Raw genomic sequence first — 20,333 nt, 5'->3', positions numbered from 1 at the left:
TGATTGACTCGAGAGAACCCAGACCATTTTTTTTCCAAAATAATTTAAATTAGGTAAATAAATCAAATAGATTTTTTTTCCTTTCCGAAGGAAGTACCTGGAGTTCCCGGGGATGCTGTATCTGAATTCCAACTTTTTTTTTAACAACTTTTTATTATAATTTTGTTTTATAAATATTCTTCTAAATACCGAATTTTACATGAATACTTTTTTAAAATTAATATTTTTATATATATCCTTGCAAAACACTGATTTTGTTATTTTATTTTATTTTTATTTTTATTTTGATATATATACCTACGCCATCTAACGTCGTTAAAAAATTAATATTTTTAAATTAAAATGACTAAAATATATTTAATGGATAGATATGAAAAAAAAACATTTATACAATTAGAGATAAAAAATTTAATTTTAAAATTTAATTTTATTTTTAATTAAAATAAATATGGTTTTTATTAACAATATTAGAAAAACGTATGTTAGAGATATTTGTATAAAAATAGTATTTTATGAGAGTAAAAAATAAATATAAATTTTAAGGGTTACTCATATAAATTTAAATTTCTAAAAGAATATTTATAAAAAATAAAGAAAAAAGGAGAAAAAAAAAGAAAAGCCGTTGACTGGACGGTAGATGATTCAAGACCCCGACTTTTCTCATCGCACATCTGAAATCACGATCCAATCCCATTAGATTATTTCAAGAATTTTGTTTGATTGGGTCCAAAAATTGATTTTATTTTTTTTTCATCTCCGCTTTCGATTATTTAAGCCTCTCTATCCTAATTTTCTTTTTTAAATAATTTTTACGCTAACCGGGTGTTAGCTTATGCTAAATTTTTAATTAACTTACATCAATTAAATCAATTCTTGGGTGCTCTTCCTCTTTACTCTACCCTACCAACCACCTCGGTCCCTTTCATCCCATTTTTTTTTTTCGATTTTTCTTGCTTGGCGACTCAATGTTGCTTTCCTTCTTGTTCTATTACTTATTCTCCCTTTAATGATTTGTCTCTCCGCCGCCCACGGCTGTGCCTGGGGTTCTGATAACGTCTATTTCATGCCCTTTTTTTCCAGCGATTGGAGGCGGCGGCAATTGAAGAGTTTTTTTTGCTTTTTAATCTTACAGAGGTTTGTTTGTATCATTACTTTCTTCTTTCATTTCGATGGCATGGTTGTTTTCTTGCCATCTTGATGTTTGTGTGAAATTTTGGTAGATCATTTGGGCAGTCGAGGATAAGAGACTGAAGCGAAGGCACGGCGATGGCGGAATTGGTCGGGCCTCGGGTTTACAGCTGCTGCAATTGCCGAAACCATGTCTGTCTCCACGACGATATCATTTCCAAAGCTTTTCAGGTGAAGCTCCTACAAACATTTATTGATCATTTATCATACTAATTCAAAGAATCCATTTATGTGAAGAAAAAAAACTGAGAACTTAATTCAATTCATAATAGTAGAATTTGGATTTGTTTACATGTATTAATTTCCTGCCATGTAATTGCTATAAACTGCACTTCCATAAAACGGTGTTTGCGCTTTCACTTTTGGTGGATGTTGCTGTATATATTCCATGAACACCCAAAATTGTCTTAGGGAAGGAATGGGCGAGCCTTCTTGTTTTCTCATGCGATGAACATAGTCGTGGGGCCAAAGGAAGACAGGCAGCTCATAACAGGACTGCATACGGTTGCTGATATTTACTGCCGTGATTGCCGTGAGGTGCTGGGATGGAAATATGAAAGAGCTTATGAAGAGACACAGAAGTACAAAGAAGGGAAGTTTATATTTGAAAAATCAAAGATTGTGAAGGAGAATTGGTAGTTTGCATGGATGGATGCTCTGTTGATAAAGCTACTGCATGCAAGTGCCGTGGTCGTGTGACACTGTCATATATGTCTTCTGATGGATTCATCTGTTCTTCTTGTACATAGCAGTTAACTCTAAGTTCCAGTCTCCACTGATTGTGCGCTCTTGCTTCCATGGAATTTGTAAAGCTTGTGTACTGGTGACTGGTGATTTCTTTTGTGAATAAGAAATGAACTTGTGGATACTGGTCATGCAACACTGTAGGCTATTTGTTTCTATGATGGATGCACACCAAACAGCCCTGTTTTTATTTTCATGTTTGTTGTCACTTTACTAAATATATCATGATTTATTTGGCAACACCAGGGCTGACATTCAGTTTTGCGTCTAATTTAAATGTTTAAACATGAATGTTGACCGAAATCAGCTACCGTTTTCTGGGGTAAGAGCGTCCTTTTAAATTGTCTTGAATTTCTCACGTGTTTTATTACCAATAGATAAAACCTGTTATTTCGCTTTAGTGATCATTAAGATAGGCATTTGTGTTGAAGAAAGATATATCATGAATGATAACAATTGTTGTGACATAGTCATGTATATCTTGAATTAGTCGAATTTCTCTTTTATTACTTCGTTAACGTGCGCCCCCCCCCCCCCCCCCCACCTCCCCTCTCTCTCTCTCCAAGTTTATCATGCGTTAATATTAAACAAGACATTTTTCTTGGATTTTATAGTTTTCTCAAAAATTTTGCTAATGCTTGTGAGTATGATATAGTTAATTTATAACTATTTTCTCTAGGTTTGTTGATATTTGCCTTTGTAAATATTTTCTTGAGGTTTGTTGATATTTGCCTTCTCATTATTTTGCAGCAGAATCAAAATTTCATCTTGCTGGCTTAAACTCCAAAATTTTGTCTTAGGTTGCATAAATGTCAAAGTTTAGCTTCTGCTTCAGTCTCTTGTCAGTTTAGCCGGTGTTTAGGGTGCTATGGCTCGAAGAATGCATTTCAAGTATCAACAAGTATCGACAAGCTGGATGCACTTCAAACACTTCCAATAATTATCAAATTCCTTAACAGTAGATTTAAGAGATTGTGGATGTTGGATGCATACGATACTTGTAACCACTTTTTTTGGTCCATGAAAGCATCTCAGCCTTTGAAATGCATGTTAGAGAGGTTATACTCATTGCATTTTTGAGATAAAGAGTTATAATAAGAATTCATAAATTACTATAAGTTAGCACTTAGCAACAAAGGAAAACTATACCAGTTTTATATAATATTTTAATATTTTCAATTCTACATGTCAAAAGAATGACATAATTATGGTTGAATTTACATTTTCTTTTTGTATGTTCCCTTCTCTCTCTCCCTCTCTCTATTTTCATCTTGCCAAATAAAATATGTGGATGTGTATCCAAATTGATTCCTGTGCCCATATCTACACAACAATGTATGTAGCAAATGGAAAAGCTATTAAGTTGAAAATTCATGTAAATCATTAGCATATTGCATCACTGTTCTTATACTAATCCTTAATTACTTTATTAGGTTGCAAATGTTTGTACTGTGTTAGTTAGAAGCTTGAGAAATGTTTTCCGCGAGACCTGGTTTTATTAACTTTGCTTTATTAGGTTGTTATGTTCTTAATATTTGATGAAGACTTCCTATTAGTATTATTGAAACACTAGTCTTTCTATCTAGGTAGAGGTTGTTGTTATGGTATGTTGTATGGTTCTATTATCTCTGCTTCATTAGGTTGTTATAGTCTTCACATCTCTTGATTACTTTTTGTTAGTATAATTCAAAAAAATCAGTTTGGCTGTTTAGGTAGAGGTTGTTGATATAGTGTCTTATATAGTTCTGCATTGTCGGTCACCGGATATCTATGACTTAGAACAGTCCTTACTACATATTCTCCTTGTAATGTAACTAATCTAATTTTACTATTAAAGAGTCTGGCAATTTCTCTTCTTGCACTTTTTGCTTATGATTTTTTTTGTATGTTTTCTGATTTATCCATTTTGAGCCTCTTTTTTTGGTATCTTGCTGCTTTATTTGTGTGGGTGTCCATTCATTGGGGAGTGTTTCTGAATTTACTTTCCCCCTGTCAAGTGACATCTTTTGGGGGCATTTGTATGTTTACCAGCCTTTTTAAACAGAATTACAAAAAGAAAAAAGAAAGAGAAAAAGAGACTTAGGCAATGAGAAGACAGCCACATAATAGTGAATGAAGAAATAGGAGATTTAAAAATGAATGTGGTTTTGTCATATTGAATATAATACGTGTCTCCTATTTATTATTATAGGGTAAATTTGTAAGCAATTTCATGCCCCTCCTTTATCAGCATCACAAATATTTATGATCTTTCCCTTTTATACTCTTAACTGCTTCCTATATTTTGTTTCTATAAAATCTCTGTGTGAAGTCCTTTGTTGACCTCACATCAGCAGTAGCTTATCATTTAGTTATTTCACTTATCGTCATATTGTTCTTATCATTATTTGGGTGGATGACTCCTCTTTACAATCCAGTAACAATATATGTCTTTAGAATACATGTCTGAAGAATAATATCCATCGGATATAATCCTGTAGGAAATTATTGATGAATAGGCTATTTCTCTGTTATCCTAATTTTCTCTAGAAATACTCTTTCTATTGCAGCTTGCCTTTAATTTTATGGTTCAAAAACACTTGTTTTATGATGCTTGATTGACCAAGTGCTTGATGGCAGGTAGCAAGTCTTGCATTAGTAAAGTCTCTGGATAAAGTTATCTATATTGCTTAATGACATAGAAAGTGTTTTGTTTGCTAGCTTTTAGCTGTAACTTCATTAGAGTATCAAGAGACTTTCAATGTATATTTGTGTAGTTCTTTCCCTTCCTCTGCATATGTTCTTCAAGTTGTTTATCCTTGGTATTTGAATAAAGTTGGATATTAATTTTTGATGTACATATTTTGAAACCAATGTATTTTACATTGTGTAGTTTTTGACTTGATGACTATTGTAAATCTGAAGCTTCAAATATAATGTCCTTCGATCTCATAATCTGAAGAGATGTCCAGATGTTCCAACTAAGCCATTTCTTTGATTTTAAGTTTAGTTGACAGATTTTTTCGAGAAGGCAGAATGGAAATTGAACTGATTTATTGGTTGCTCTTTGAAAATATTTTGTAACTTTTTCCAGAGTCTCTTCCATTTCATGAACTTCATGCATTTAGAGAACTTCAAGAGGATTTGTAAATTATTTAGTGGATAAAAAACCTAAAGGCCAAAATTGAAGTAGCTTATAAAAGGAAAAAAGAAAAGAAACTAAGGAACGTGACAGAAAACCTGATGTTAGTCTTACTTAGTATATGAGAAGTTGTCTTCTGCATGGGAGGATGAAAGCTATGAGACTAAGGCCCTGTTTGGGGGAGCTTTTGGAGGGCCAAAAAGCACTTTCTGGCCCTCCAAAAGTACTTTTAGCTAAAAAATGGTGTTTGGTAAATTTTTTGAAAAGCTGTTTCAGCTTTTGCGGGAAGCTGAAAACAGCTTTTGGGGGGAAGCTCCAATTTGGAGCTTTCCGAAAATGCTGTTTTCAGCTTTTTCGGAAAGCTGTCTTTTTGACCAAAATACCCCCATGTAAAAAAAAAATTCCTCCCCCCAAAATCTCGTTGTACCACCTGTTCCTCTCCCAACCGACCTGCCCCAAACCCCCCCCTCCCCCCCGCCCTGTTCCTCTCCCAACCCACCAGCACCCCCACCCCTCCCCCCGCACCGCCGCCGCCGCTGTCGCCGCTGCCGCCTCCCTCTCCCTCGCCGCCGCTGCCGCCTCCCTCTCCCTCGCCGCCGCTGCAGTGCCTCCCTCTCCCCCGCCGCGGCACCCCCTCCCTCTCCCCCGCCGCTGCAGTGCCCCGCCGCCGCACCCCCTCCCTCTCCCCCACCGCAGCGGCAGTGCCTCCCTCTCCCCCGCCGCCGCACCCCCTCCCTCTCCCCTACCGCTGCAGAGCCGCACCCCCTCCCTCTCCCCCGCCGCACCTCCTCCCTCTCCCCCGCCGCTGCACCCCGTCTCTCTCCCCCACCGCGGCACCCCGTCCCGCTCCCCCGCCGCCGTAGTGCTGCACCCCCTTCAGCGCCGTCGGCCACCGAGACTGCCGCCGGCCTCGGCCCGGCCCCCTCCGGCGGCCGCCGCGGCCTGGCCCCCTTCCGGTGCTACGGAGAAGGGGGCATAGGAAGGAAGGAGAAGGAGAGAAGAAAAAAAGAAAAGAAAAAAAAAGAAGAAAAGGAAATAAAATAAAAGAAAATAAAATAAAATAAAAGAATAAATAAATAAATAAATGTATAAATAAATATTTATATAAATGAATGAATGAATGAATAAATAAATTAGATAATAAATAAATATATTTCAATGGATAAAATAATAAATAAATAAATGCATAAATAAAAATATATATACGAATGAACGTATAAATAAATAAATATAAAGAAAAATAATGAGTGAGTGGCAAATAATCTGATCCTTATGATATTGATAAGTACAGTGAATTTGTCGCCATTGCAAATAGTTAAGTAAAGAGATAATCTATTAAACAGATAAATAGTTATTTATTATTATATTATACTATAAGTATATTATTATATTACATTATATCATAATACATTAATATGTAATCTTAAATAATTTAATATTATGTTATATTATAAAAAATTAATTTATACTAATAATATATTATTTTATACCTTTATTATTGTATTATACTATACATATTATATTATATTACCTTATATCATAATACATTAATATGTTATTTTAAATAATTTAATATTATGTTATATTATGAGAAATTAATTAATACTAATAATTATAATATTTTATACCTTTATTATTGTATTATACTATAAACATAATATATATTATATTATATCATAATACATTAATATGTTATGTTAAATAATTTAATATTATGTTATATTATAGAAAATTAATTTATTCTAATAATTATATTACCATTATGCTATGCTATGCAATATCATATTACTATATTATAATAATAATATTTTATATTATAGTAATATTAAACTATATCGTATATTATATATTAATATATGTTATGTTTTATCATGCTCTATTGTATAATACTATGCAATGTCCTTTATAGTAATTTTATCATATAAAAGTACTTTCTCAGTTTGTTTACCAAACCTATGTTAAAGTGCCACGGCACTTTAAAAATATAGTTACCAAACAACAAACAGCTTTTTATAACAGCTCTACTTCAGACAGCTCTACTTCCAACAGCTCTACTTCCAACAGCTCCCCCAAACAGGGCCTAAATGATTTTCATATGTAATTGTCCTCAATCCTAATGGTTTTACTCTTTACAAAGGCTGATGTGGGCTACCTGTGTCTTTGAGCTTTATCGGGAAAGTGCTCGTTGAGGGTTCCAATTTCCACTTTGACATCCTTTTAATATGAAGACATTGTAGCTAGGATTGTGAGCCTGCTAACATTTGAATACGGTGGATAAATGTACTATATTTTAAGTGCTTTTAGTAACATTTAATAGCTTATGGGTCTATTGAAACACAATGGAAGAACTTTTAATAATCAAAATTAAGGAAAATTCTGGAGAAGACTTACAATGGTGTGGAATAGGATAATTTTATGGATCTTGATGTGGTGGAGGGGTTTGAGAACTAAATACATGTGATGGACGAGGAACATAGCATGATGGTTTGACTCTCCAATAAAAATGCTGTCCTTCAAGTTTATTTGCTTTTGGCAGAAAAGGGGCTGAAACATGGTAACATCATATCACTGCTTTGATTATTTAAGTTCGAGATGATTGTGTTACCATAGAGAGAGGTAGGAGGGGGGGGGGGGGGGGGTGCGGCGCAGCTATAGGTAATTTTGTATTTCACATAAGTGAAGAGCCTATCACTCATCTCCAACATGCTAGCGAGTGTCGATGTAAGGATAATTTGAACTAGAAAGTGGTGATTCTTGCCCTGCTCCTTTAATCAAATGACTTGGGTGAATAACAATAACAGATCAATAGTGGAATTCAAATTCATAAGTGAATTTTAACAATAAGTTATGCTTTGGACATAGTGTGAAGGATCTCTCCATGGGCATATCTGAAGACTAAGGGAAAAGGAAATCCAAAAGCATAATTGGGAGACATTTAGTCAAGAGATTGGTCTCGAACCTGTTGGAATGGTGAAATCATGTTCTTTGGTGGTCAGAGTACCCTTATAAAGTCTCCCTCTCTCTCTCTCTCTCTCTCTCTCTCTCTCTCTCTCTCTCTATATATATATATATATATATATATATAGGGTAAAATATGCCTCTATGTGTAATTGCAACTCTCTAGGGGCATCTTAAACTTGAATAGTTCCACGGCACTATTTTTTGGTTTCTTAAATTGCCCCTAGAAGACACTTCATATTCCTTTATTCTTTAAAATGCGGCTCCATGTGTGGGCCTAACCTGCCATGAGAATCACAACCCTGTTTTCTGTTTATGTATCTTTTCAGCTGCTTTAGGCTTCTTTTGGAATCTACTTTCTCCAGGGCCTAGTTTTGTACAGTAAAAGATATATGCCATCTTCATTGGCTGCCTTCCACAAGTCAAAGGACCAAACACCCAACAAACATAAAGAGACTAATTCCTTGTTTCTTTGTACTTCTGTTATTCCAAATTCAAGAATGTCGAGGACCGGAGGATAGTGATTCTTTTGAATAGGTGTCATAGATTAATGCTCCCTTTGACTATCATCTAGTATTAACCGTGACCACATCTTTGTCTGTTGCCCTAGAATTGGTCATTGGCAATCATCTATCGACTTCCTGTCAGATGTAATAGGCTTTTCTATGGATCATGAAAGTCATGTACTTTAAAGTGCGCTTGCTGCTGTATGCTATAGATCTCAAAGCACTCATGTGCATCCCTGCCTACAATCATAGTAATTATCTGAGTTAATGTGAGAACAGCCAGATATTATGGTTACGCCTATTCTCATATGAGAACTATCTTATTGAACTAAATGGTTGCGTATATATAATGTAGTTTTCAATCATGATTTCATACTAAACCACTAGTTGGTGAGTTGCAGTAGTTGTTGAAATTTGGTTTGTGTAATTTATTGGTTTGTTTTTCATTGTTCTGCTCCTTGTGTTTGGTTCTCCTGGAGTACATGCAAAATGAATTTACAGAACTATTTTGTGCTTTATATGAAAAAGAAAGGTGCTATTACAAAGGTAGCATTAACAAATATGAGGCAGTTTAAGCTACATCTAGTTATCTTTCAGAACCCTAGTTTCACTTCAGTCACAGAAATGAAGTGCCATTGATGGTTATGGGAGATAACTCTAAGCAACTTGTGTGTAGTTAAAGAGGGCCATTGTTTGTTGTAAGGATACGAAGCTTGGAAGTTGCAGAAATTTCCTTCTAAGCTTTCTCAGGATCCCCTGGGAGCTTATTATGAGGTTTGAAAACCATCATTAAAATATCCACAGGCAGAACTATTTGAAAATTCTTGATCTTTTTGCTTAGCCAAATGATACTCCAAAATCTGCTTGAGTAATTGAATTAATCAGGAGTTATTTTTTACAAGCAGTTGGAGAAAAACTTGCGAATAAAAATTAATAATGCTGGTGGTTGTCTTTTTGCTACTATGTATTATTACTCCCCCTCCCATGCTTGTTTTCACATGAATAAAAGTGAACATCAGTGCAGTAACTTTTATTGTTGTTATTTTTCCATGCTTTTAATTGTCTGAATTCTTTCCTGATTTCGGATTTTTCTCTATTTTTCTGAATTATGAATCCTTGCTTCTATCTCAATAGTTCCTGAAAATAGAATTTGTGACTGCACTGAAAACTGAATTACTCTAGAGTAGTATCTGTTTCCTAAACTGCTTCTGATGTTACAATTTGTTCTAAACTGATACTGCTGTCGATTGCATTATGTAGACTTGTTTTATTTTTCAAGATTTACTTCTTACAATCCTTGTTTATGGGTGTGCCAACCTGTACTTGTTCACTTTTCTTAGTTCTAGTTATGATTCTTTCATTATATGAAATTATGAACTATTTTTTCCTGATGCAATTTTATCTGCAAGCCATGAAGTTCTTCTCTAAAGTTTATAAGTCTGAATGCTCAAATTTTTTACAAGCATGTTTCAGTTGAGATGCATTTGTCATCTGTGCGCTTGCTCATTACTTTCTTTATATGGTATCGTTACGACGACAATACACAACCCTGTTCTTCAGTGATTTGAAGGATTCCCATGATGGCCTTGATTGAATTGGATATAATTCCATTTGGTTCTCATGTTTGGCTCAGGATTTGTGATAATGCAATCCACATCAATGCGAATCAAAATAATTCTCAGTTAGACGAAATGATAATTAAACAAGCTAGTTGAAGGCAGTCATTCTTTGTTCCATCATCTGGTGAAGATCTAAATATAAAACTTTTCATCTGCTGAAAGCTGCTCTTCCTGAATGTGCTTTCCCTCCCCCACCTCAAAGAGGGCAAAAAAGAAGGGAATGAGGATGGGATGCTAGTGTGTGTGTGTGTGTGTGTGGATTATACTCTAATTCATTTCCTATATACACAAGCGATGACTTGGCGTTCATGATGACTTGGCTTCTGGAGGGTGACAACAGACATTATCAATTTTTCACTGAATGTATCTCTGTTCTGTGCATGCACTCCCAATTAAGTTAACTGTCAAATTCTTTATAATCTTCATCCATTAATTACCATTTCATTTATTATGATAAATAAGGAAGAACAAGATTAATAAAAATGTACGGTATAACCTGCATTGCCTGAGGTCTCTGGAGTCTCTGCTTTCGAGTTGGTAAATCATCTTAAAATATTTTAGCTGGCAATGCAGCAGCCAGGTGTCGTGGTGTAGTTGGTTATCACGTCAGTCTAACGCACTGAAGGTCTCCGGTTCGAGTCCGGGCGACGCCAAACTTTTTAATTTTCCAATTTTAATTTTTTTTATTCGCTATGTAATGGAAAGATAATTTTTCCTGTTTCTAATCGTTTTTTCATTGTTATTTGATGACAGTGAAGGAGCAGGAGGTCAGCAATAACAGTAAACATCGACCAAAAAAAAAAAAAAAAAAAAAGCAAAGGAGAATGGGCTTGGAGACAATCTCTCGTGTTTCTAGCTTCTTTTTTTTATTATTGGTTATTTATAGATTGCTTGTAATGGTAGGAAAGGAACGGGAGGTCAGTAATAAAAACGGCCTGAAAAAAAATTTAGAAGCTCTGCTGTTGAAGTAGCTGACTTTGCATCAGCAAATTGCTCATGGAAAAGGGAATGATATCAATATGAGTTTTCTTCTATTTTTTTTTTTTTTTCGTTTTTGATGAAAGTGGAGAAACACCACCCAAACACTGCATTAGAATGCTCTATGGTGCGTATTTTGCATGATAGAAGGCTGCGCTAACGGACGACTCTCTCCCATCTCTCAACCCACCATGTCCAGCACCATGGATGTATTTGGCATGGCAATATGATAGATGACTGATGGGTGATGTGTCACCCATCAAACCATGCATGATCCTCTACAATGCAAAATGGGAATGGAAAGATAGGAAACAGAAGTTCGGTTGTTTAAGTTGTAGGCTTTGAATTAGAAAATTGCCTACGAAAGTGAGAACAATATCAATATGATTTTTTTTCTTTTTGATGAAAGAGAAGGGAAACATACCCTATGCCACCCATCAATGCATGGTCCTTTATGTTGCATAGATATGCAGCTTAAGAGAGGCGTGAATTGGACTTTGCAAAAACTTTAAGTGAAATGCAGTGAAAAGTCGATGAGTGTATGTGAGTTGCAACGAGTAATTAACAAAAGTAGATATGCAAGAGATTAATGCAGATGATCCATGCACCACAAACACATCAAATTTATAGTAATTCGGTGCCAACCCTACACCTACGTTTAGTCCTTGAGATATTCTTTTTGAAAATTTTCGCTATAATCATTTCAGGATTATAGTCCAATTATTTTAGCCGGGCTCACAATGAACTCAGTTAATTTTCGTTACCAATTAACTAAAACCATCACCAAGCCTATCCTTAGGGTCAACACAATCCAATTCATAGTTTGAATGGACCTTTCCTTAAGTTTTAGTCCCTGAAACTTGTCGCAACAGAATATAGAGAACAATATATAATACAACTTAGTTGCCAAAGAAAAAATTTAGGATTGACATCATGAATGCTACGAATAACTTTGAAATTTGAGAATCAATAGTCTACTTTTCTTCTTGTAATCTAAAATTTTTTTTTTTAAAAAAAAAACAAGTCGAAAAGGTTATATAACAGTCATCACCTTTAGCTGAGAAATAATATATTATATAAATCATATAATATTATTTAATTTAGTTTTTGTATTTTGTTATAGTAATTGGTAGTTACCATTATAACACAACTTATGCCATATAAAAATATTAGTGAAGTTATAAAGTTTTGGGCCATTTTTGTTCCACAATACTAATGGTCTTATTGGAAGTGTTTATTATTAACATATTCTAATTTTTAATTAGATTTTTTGCATGTATATCCTCTTAAATATATGAAATTGTATGAATACCCTTGTAAAATTACTATTTGTATGTATGTCCTCATAAAATATTTGCTTTGCATGTATATCCTTCTTTTTTTTCTTTTGTATATGTACCCATATTATCTAACGCCTAAAATATTCTTATGGGTAGACATGAAAAAAAAAAATATAAAGGTATACCCATAAATAGCAACTTTTTGAAGGTATTCATACAATTTCTCTTATTTAAAAAGGTATATATTCAGAAATTTATTTAAAAAATGATCAAAACTTAGCTGAGACTTGTCAAGTCTTTCATGATTCAGATGGATCGACTAGTCGGAAAAAAGCCCAGTCATATTATCAATTTTCTTTGTTTAATATCTTAATTTGGTCAAGTTATAATAATATTTGATCATTTTAATAATGCTATTCTCCATTTGATTTTGATATAATTATCGTTATTGAGTCTATGATATCTATATATTCTTCTTTATTTTTAAAAGATTAAAGCATATTGAATTTTAATTAATTATAGATGCTTAGATTAGTAAAATACTTTTTAGTGATTTGTAAATGTTGAGTTTTTGTTTGTTTGTTAAGGCAAGAATTTTGTGAAAAGCAACATAATTTATTCTATAAGAATTGATATGAATATGAGATCATGCGACATGATAATATTATTTTTATTATATTTTTTATTAAGAACAGCTGAATTATCTTTATTGGATTTTGATCATTTTTTATTTTTTTTTAAAGTATATACCCTCCTAAATATGCAAAATTATATGAATACCCTTGTAAAGTTGCTATTTGTATGTATATGCTTATAAAGTTTTCTTTTCATGTGTCTATCTATGATGATATTTTTGTCATTTCAAATTTAAACCTTTTTTCTTTTTAACAATATTAGATGGTATAGATACATATATAAAAAAAGAAACAAAAAAAAGGGTATACATGCAAATAGCAACGGTACAAGAGTATTCATATAAGTTTGTATATTTAGAAGGATATATATACAAAAAATCCTTTTTAATTTTTTAGCAAATAGTTATGGAGCTTGCTGATTTAAAATGTGGAATGATTTAAGTAAAATTCATAGAAAAGCCACTCCTTTTAAATTGAGAAATAAATTGTGCTTACCAAGAAGAAAGGGACCCAAATGATCATCCAAATTAATAATGACAAACATTTCTTGTTAGTTGCCTTATTATTACTGGGTCATACTACTACTATTGCTGCTGCTGCTACAAGCAGAGAAGGAATAGATGAGGGGTATTAGATTAATTAAAGAAAACATTGAACGAATCTAGCTGAACCATCTATTCTGGTCAGAAGCACTGGTTTTAGTGCCTAGACACCCCAATCTGGCCTGCCACGAGAAAACACAGGGTAGAATGAGATGATGCTTTTATATACGAATTACAGATAACTCCCACATAATATAGCATGTATTACCAAATCTATCAAACACTTGCTCAGAATTCAAGGCATTTGGGCTTTATTCAATCTTTGTTGGAGCTGATACTGAAGAAGAAAAGCTGGACCGGGTTTGGAGAATGGTTGAAGGGGCTATGTGGAGAGAGGAATGCGAGACTGTACTTCTTTGGGCTGCTCCGGAGAAGAAGAAGTTAATGCCAAGCAAATGGTGTCTCCATCCCCCCTACACACACCTACCTTGCTTCCCCTACTTTGTTTGCATCTTGCTTTTGGGTTGGGTGGATTGATGTAGTTGTTGGAGCTGGATGCAAGAAATATCTACCCTACTGGGTTTTGCTCTGTAATTGAGGCTGTTGATTTAAGTTAGATCTGGATGTCGAAATTTGTTTGTCTTGTATCTGGAAGCTGACAAGTTTTAAGTCATTAAAATAACTACTCAAGAAATTCTTGAGCAGTAACTAGAAGATTATCCAACTACCTACTGATGTTTCTCTCAAAGTTTACTATGTTGAGCTCCACAGGTCCTTACATCTTCATAGAGTCTACTTGTCTTCGTAATTGAGAAAGATTGAGAATGCTTTGGTGTGCTGATTACTTTTTCACAAGAAGTGCTTAAAATTGGCACATTACTAGCATTCCATCAATCTCCACAAATTGCACCAAATTTGTAGTGGACACATGAGTTCCCTTGTCCCACATGGCAGGGCATTTTGGGTACGCAATCTCTAGCATTGCTCGGGAAAGATTGATGTTTATTTAAGCTTTTTTCGTGGCTAATCACTTCGGTGGAGTTTTCTAGCCATACGAGGCATGGTTGACAAAATATTTTTTGGAATCTTTGTTTTTTAATTTTTTTGGATGTATTCATCCTAAAATAGTGTAAATAGCCCATTGTAGCATATATATATATATATATATATATATATATATATATATATATATATATATATATATATATATATATATATATATATATATATATATATATATATATATGCCATTAACGTCCTACATGCGCATCATATTATATTGTAAGAGAAATTGTTAAATTGTTGTTTTCTAGATCAGCTCAGAAACTCGGTATTAGGGATCCGATTGTCCGTTGATGCTGGATGTTTAGAGACTTAAATCGAACATCAATTTTTGTGCTATCAAGCATATTTTATTTGGAAGGCTAACAAGATAGTTGACTGGATAGCTTTCTATATAGTTGACCATAGTAGATTTAAGATATCAGCATCCTCTATTTTCTCGGAGATTCTTCGAGATCTTGATAGCTGATGATAGTGCATGTATTTATTCGAGGGCTTCGTAAAGCAGCCAGATAAAATAAAATAAAATAGTAAAAGACATGATTAACTAGAAGAAGGATAGAAGAAGGGTAGCTGATTACATTTACTAGCAAATGGCACCTCAGTTGGAGCTTTTGTTTTGATAATTAACTCGTTGATGATATCCAGCTTGGACTTTTTTAACCTTCTTTTTTCTCAAAAATAAATTCTTTTCTGAACTAAAATATGGCACCTTACACGTCCTTGCCAAGTTTTTTTATAAAAAAAGTCAACTTGCCAACATTTTAGGTGGGTTTGGTGGTGATAAGACGAGGATAAATCGCAGGATGCTCCTTCAGACTAAACCCCACCAAAGTCCTGGGCAATTTAAACACAGACTTTCTACTTCTAATCATAGCCCACCTAACATTGCCAAGCGTACCACAAGTTTATGTATGGCCATTAATTGTTATGGTATTAGTGATGATGGTGAGTCTCATGGGATCAAAATATATGGTTAGCTTCTTTTGTGGCAATGCGACAATGATGACTCCATTGCACTAATAAACAAAAGAAAATAAGAAAATGGTGGATATGGTGAGTTAGCTAGAGAGCAAAGCCAACAAACATGTACCTACCACCATGTCACTTCTCATAAGTTATGGTTGCCAAGGATAAATTTCAAAAAGATAAGGTTTTTCTGTGTCCAGTTTTCAACCAATGTCATATGAGCTAGATGTGCAGAAGTTTGGCTCCCTTCTGACTCAATGAAGTTATATATTGGAATGCAATTACTTAATGCATTTTTTTATTATAAAGATTCTATCTGAGTAGATTATAGGTATTAGTTTGTTTAGATTTTGCAGAGGAAACCATTTCATAATTCTATGGAAATGCCAAAAAGTGTAGTAAAACCTAATATCCAACACCTATGTTGTTGTTATAAATTGGGATTGCCTCAATGGACTCACCCCTCTACATATATAACATTTAAAAGCCCGGTGTTTGATTCTTCGGTGGTCCATCGCCAAAAAAAAAAAAAAAAAAACCATGAATAATTATAGTAAGGTTGGTCTCTCTTCCATTCTTTCATTTTTTTCAAAAAATACATTTTTGGATTTGGCTATTGATGTTTAGTGTCTCAATTAAATAAACAAATTTCAATTATTTCATGTTCGTATGCCTTCATGCACCTCTATGATCAAATAAGATGAGCTTCTCATGTTAGAATCAGGAATATATAAGCCAGACCTATATAGTTTGTCAAATGTGTAAAATTTAGATATCTTGAGTACTTGTAAACATTGTCCATTTGATGCTATGGGGAAACATAAAAACAAGAAGGTGATCTCTCATATTGATTTCTTATCTAGCTGCATATTTGAGTTTCTCGTTAATTGTCAAGGATAAAAAGAACAACAAAGCTCCTTTTAAATTGTTTATCCCTATTGTATGGGGCACTAAACCTGGTTTGTGCTCATCTTCGATATGGATTGGGGTACATGTAGCAACACTCCTACGAAAACAAAACCCAACTAGGTATTGAAACTTGGAAGAAAACAAATAAATTTGGCAAGAATGACTTGGAGTCATGTCTAATGTGTGACATATTGGGCATTGCTAAAGTGGCAAGAATATCTTCCTATGTGAAGTTATTTGTTGGACTAGATCCACCAGCTCAACAGTGGACCAATCGAACTATAAAAGGGCACACACAGGACATGCACAACATGGTGTTCATTGTGGTGGGGTGCGTCCGTCGGCTGCGCCCACACCACTAGGGTTCCATTGCTCCTTGGCATCTGCCCTTGGATTGGTAGTGCCGCCTCGACCGAGGGTAGGCAATGCCGAGTTGATTTGAATATTCGGCATACTTAGACTCCCTTTGACACAAGCCCTAGATTACTGGCTGCAGCTTATCTTGAAAATGGCACAAGAAGGAGGTTGGCTCCTTCCTTGGAATCCTTGAACAATCAAGGGGATTACTAGTTGCAACTTATCCCTTTGGTCGGCCAAGTTGAATCAACCCTCACAAGATGCGCATAGAGAGGAAAGCTTGCTGATTTGATTCCAAAAGAAAGAAAGACAAGAACAATCTAAGGAGTGATTGGTTTATCCCAACCTTAGTCCAAGCCCGAAGGCCGATTATAATAGGCACTAGGCCTCCCAAGCCTTTGCGGCCGACTCACACTCTAGGTGGATAAAAACAATACTTTCAAGCTACCTCCACTAATCCTATCCTACGCCTTATATAGGCATTTACATGGACACAGGTAAAATTCTACAATAATTCAAATTTAAATTCGAAATTCAAATTCAAAGAAAAGATGGAGGGCAATGCGTGGCTTGGGATGTGGCTTGATTTGCGCTGGGTGTGATCAATGAGCGTCGGTTGCTGCTGTTATGTGGATTGCAGAATTCAAATTCAAAATTTGAATTCAAATAAAGGTTGGGGCGGTTGATATGGCATTAGCATGGCGGGCATTTGAATTTGAATGGCGTCCATGATTGTCGCCCTTAAATTGAGTAGCCCATGCGCATGGATGGTTGATGTGGCATGCGCATGGCAGGCATTTGAATTTGAATCGGCACCCATAATTGTCGCCCTTGAATTGAGTGGCCCATGCGCGCGGATGGCTGATGTGTCTTATGTGCATGACGGGCATTTGAATTCGAATGGCCCATAATTGTCACCTTTGAATGCGCGCGGTCAGCGGATGTAGCTTATGTGCATGGTGGGCATTTGAATTCGAATTTGCCCATGATTGTCGCCCTTGAATGCGCGCGGTCGGCGGACGTGGCGGGCACGTGTGGGCGCGCACGTGGCTGCTCATGGGCGCGCATGGGCTTGCGCACTGCTGATGCATGCGCGCAGGCTGCGCTTCAATTTGATCAGGCCATTTGGGTGTAGCCTAACTTCCATGGCCATCAGACGGCCGAACATGGTGACTGAGCCTGTGTTTGGCCCCTTCGAGTCGGCTTGTATGCTCCGGACCACACTTGGATGGGTGCCTTTGCCGGACAATTTTGTGGGGGTCTCATCACATTGCTCCTTTCTGTCGTTCATGTTCTTTTGTGGTTGGACTGGTCCACCACTAACCTAGTGGACCTGATCCAACTAATAACTTCCCCTTTCTAATAGTTGCTTAGAAAGTTCAAGAGCTCAATACAGACATAAGATCTATGGTCCTGCATTGTGCATGCTCAAGCAAAAAATAATATTCAATTGTGTTTGCATTTCTCAAAAATTATTTTCAATGAATCTATAGTTTTGGTGACACCTAAGAATATAGGGTTCCATATTGGAAGAAATCTGTTTAAAAATTAACCATACAAGAGTTCACACTAAATTAAATATGTAATATCATTTTTCCAAAAAAAATTATTTTTGTAAATTTGGAGGGAAACAATTTGTTTTGAATTTAGTTAGATCATTATGCCCTTTGAATGGTTAATAGTATGTTAAAATATAATATGATGCCTAGCATATAAACATGCTAAGGATCAATTCAACTAGACATTAAGATTTAGAGTTTGGGAAAAACAAATCCAGCAGTTTGATAAAAAATTCAGAAACATTCTGGATGACCAAAACAAAAAATATAATAACAAAAATGAAAAAAAATCCCTAAAAAACATGAATAACATATGATAGCAAAAAAATGCCTCTATCAACAAGAATACGTGGCATCATTAGTTTATAGCACACAAAGGTTTCTTAAATTTGTCATGAATAAATCATAGATTCATGTATAATTACAGAATAGATAAATAATTATAAATTAATTTGTCTCAGATTTTCAGAAAGACATTTGGCCAAGTAATTCAAGAATTTTTGAATATTTCAATGGATGCCCTAACTATGAAGGATACAACCCAATCTGCTGATCTATTTACCTCGCAGTAGCCATGACTCGCTCTGAAAGTAATGCAATTCATCATACACTGCTAGATATCCTAGAGTAAGGGATGTTTGTTCGCAGCTGCAATCTGTCATCCGATCACAATAGCCGAGTCATCCTTCGATTGAATGAAATCTGCTCGCAAGCATAAGTCAGGCCCCCGCCCAAGCCTCCCTCAACTCTGCAATTGAAACAATGGTGTCATAAATCCAACTCCCGCCAACAGCAATAAGGCACAAGTTAGGATCTCTAATCATGAATCTAGCTTCTCCTCGGTTGCCACTATCATCCACACTATCATCAAAGTTTACCTTAAGGAAGCTCGAAGATATATGAAAGCTCCCAAGTGAAAAAGATATTTCAGATTGCTGCCACAGCCGAGATAAAGTCCTGGATATCCCTAACTATGGTAGGCTCCTTAAGAAAGAATAAGTGGATGACTTCTGCAGCCTACGAGGAATCCTTCTTACTGAACAAAGTGAATCTCTCCTTTTTTTTTTTTTTTTTTTTTTTTTTTTTTTTTCTTTTTTTACCTATCCTTGAAGCAAGTGAAATTTGTCTACTACCGGCTACTCCATTAGCCATCGCACAGTCTCATGCGGGCAACGTGCAAACGGATCCAGAAACCTGCATACGCCTTTCTGCTCGCCGACATCCGCACGAGCATCTTTTTTCACCCTCGGCTTTGGTCGGAGCGGAGACCACGCAATTGCTTGCGCAGGCCTTCTGCCGATTGCTTGCGCAGGCCTTTTGCCGATCCCTGTCGTGCGGCACTTGACGTCGTCAGTCTAACCCCATCTCTTTCCTTAATAATATTAATTATCTCTAAATTAACCGATAAAACCACCCCCTACAACAAACAGATCACTCTCCTCTTGCATTGGAGACTACCATGCTTGGGAAGGCATCTCCTATGCCAAGAGGTGATAGGAGACGAAGCACATTATTATTGAGAGAGATTCGGCCACGGTGATCAGTTAGATATGGAAAAAGGGGAGTAGGACGGATGGACGCCTTCTTATTGACGGTATTCGATGGATGGTGCGAGATTGCATAAAGTTTCAGACGGTATACGCGTATAGGAAGACGAACAGGACAACCAACTAGGTCATCTCCTATGCAGTGCAGCATTTCGAGGAGGTTCTCTGGACGTATCAGGGGACCAGTCCTTCACAGTTATGCCATTTTGTAACTCCTAACTCAACTAGCTGCACGCCTGCACCTTAAAAAAAAAAAAAAAAAAAAAAAAAAAAAAAAAAAAAAAACTGGAGTGCATTTATCAAACCCCGTCGATAAAATATCATCAAGACAAACACTTCTCTCCAGTAAGTCTGATCAA

The 20,333-nt window shown here is 35.6% G+C and overlaps 1 protein-coding gene and 1 non-coding gene across 3 annotated transcripts; both read left to right on the top strand.

Annotated features, from left to right (window-relative positions):
• The first annotated feature begins 888 nt into the window (after positions 1 to 888).
• LOC103719068 (protein yippee-like At4g27745) lies at positions 889 to 2,128 on the top strand. 2 transcript variants are annotated; one of them, XM_026809248.2, is made up of 3 exons: positions 889 to 1,134; positions 1,221 to 1,359; positions 1,605 to 2,128. In XM_026809248.2, the coding sequence occupies exons 2-3, from the start codon at positions 1,319 to 1,321 to the stop codon at positions 1,825 to 1,827; spliced, it is 264 nt and encodes an 87-aa protein (XP_026665049.1). In that variant the 5' UTR covers positions 889 to 1,134; positions 1,221 to 1,318; the 3' UTR covers positions 1,828 to 2,128. The 2 variants fall into 2 exon arrangements, with proteins under 2 accessions (XP_026665049.1, XP_008806359.1); XM_008808137.3 differs by having other exon boundaries at positions 1,600 to 2,128.
• An 8,587-nt stretch (positions 2,129 to 10,715) lies between these two features.
• TRNAV-AAC lies at positions 10,716 to 10,789 on the top strand. Its single transcript has one exon. It is a non-coding gene; the product is annotated as a tRNA-Val (tRNA).
• Positions 10,790 to 20,333: the final 9,544 nt, after the last annotated feature.

This window comes from Phoenix dactylifera, chromosome 17, assembly GCF_009389715.1.
Source record: "Phoenix dactylifera cultivar Barhee BC4 chromosome 17, palm_55x_up_171113_PBpolish2nd_filt_p, whole genome shotgun sequence".
Taxonomy (NCBI): Eukaryota; Viridiplantae; Streptophyta; class Magnoliopsida; order Arecales; family Arecaceae; genus Phoenix; species Phoenix dactylifera.
Note: the sequence above shows the minus strand (reverse complement) of the source record. Positions and strands in the feature narration are given on the sequence as shown.

Excerpts from the sequence above, each read along its gene's own strand:
- LOC103719068 (XM_008808137.3), top strand. The coding sequence starts at position 1,267 with ATGGCGGAATTGGTCGGGCCTCGGGTTTACAGCTGCTGCAATTGCCGA. Across the intron at positions 1,360-1,599 it reads TCATTTCCAAAGCTTTTCAG|GGAAGGAATGGGCGAGCCTT; the intron begins GTGAAGCTCCTA and ends AAATTGTCTTAG.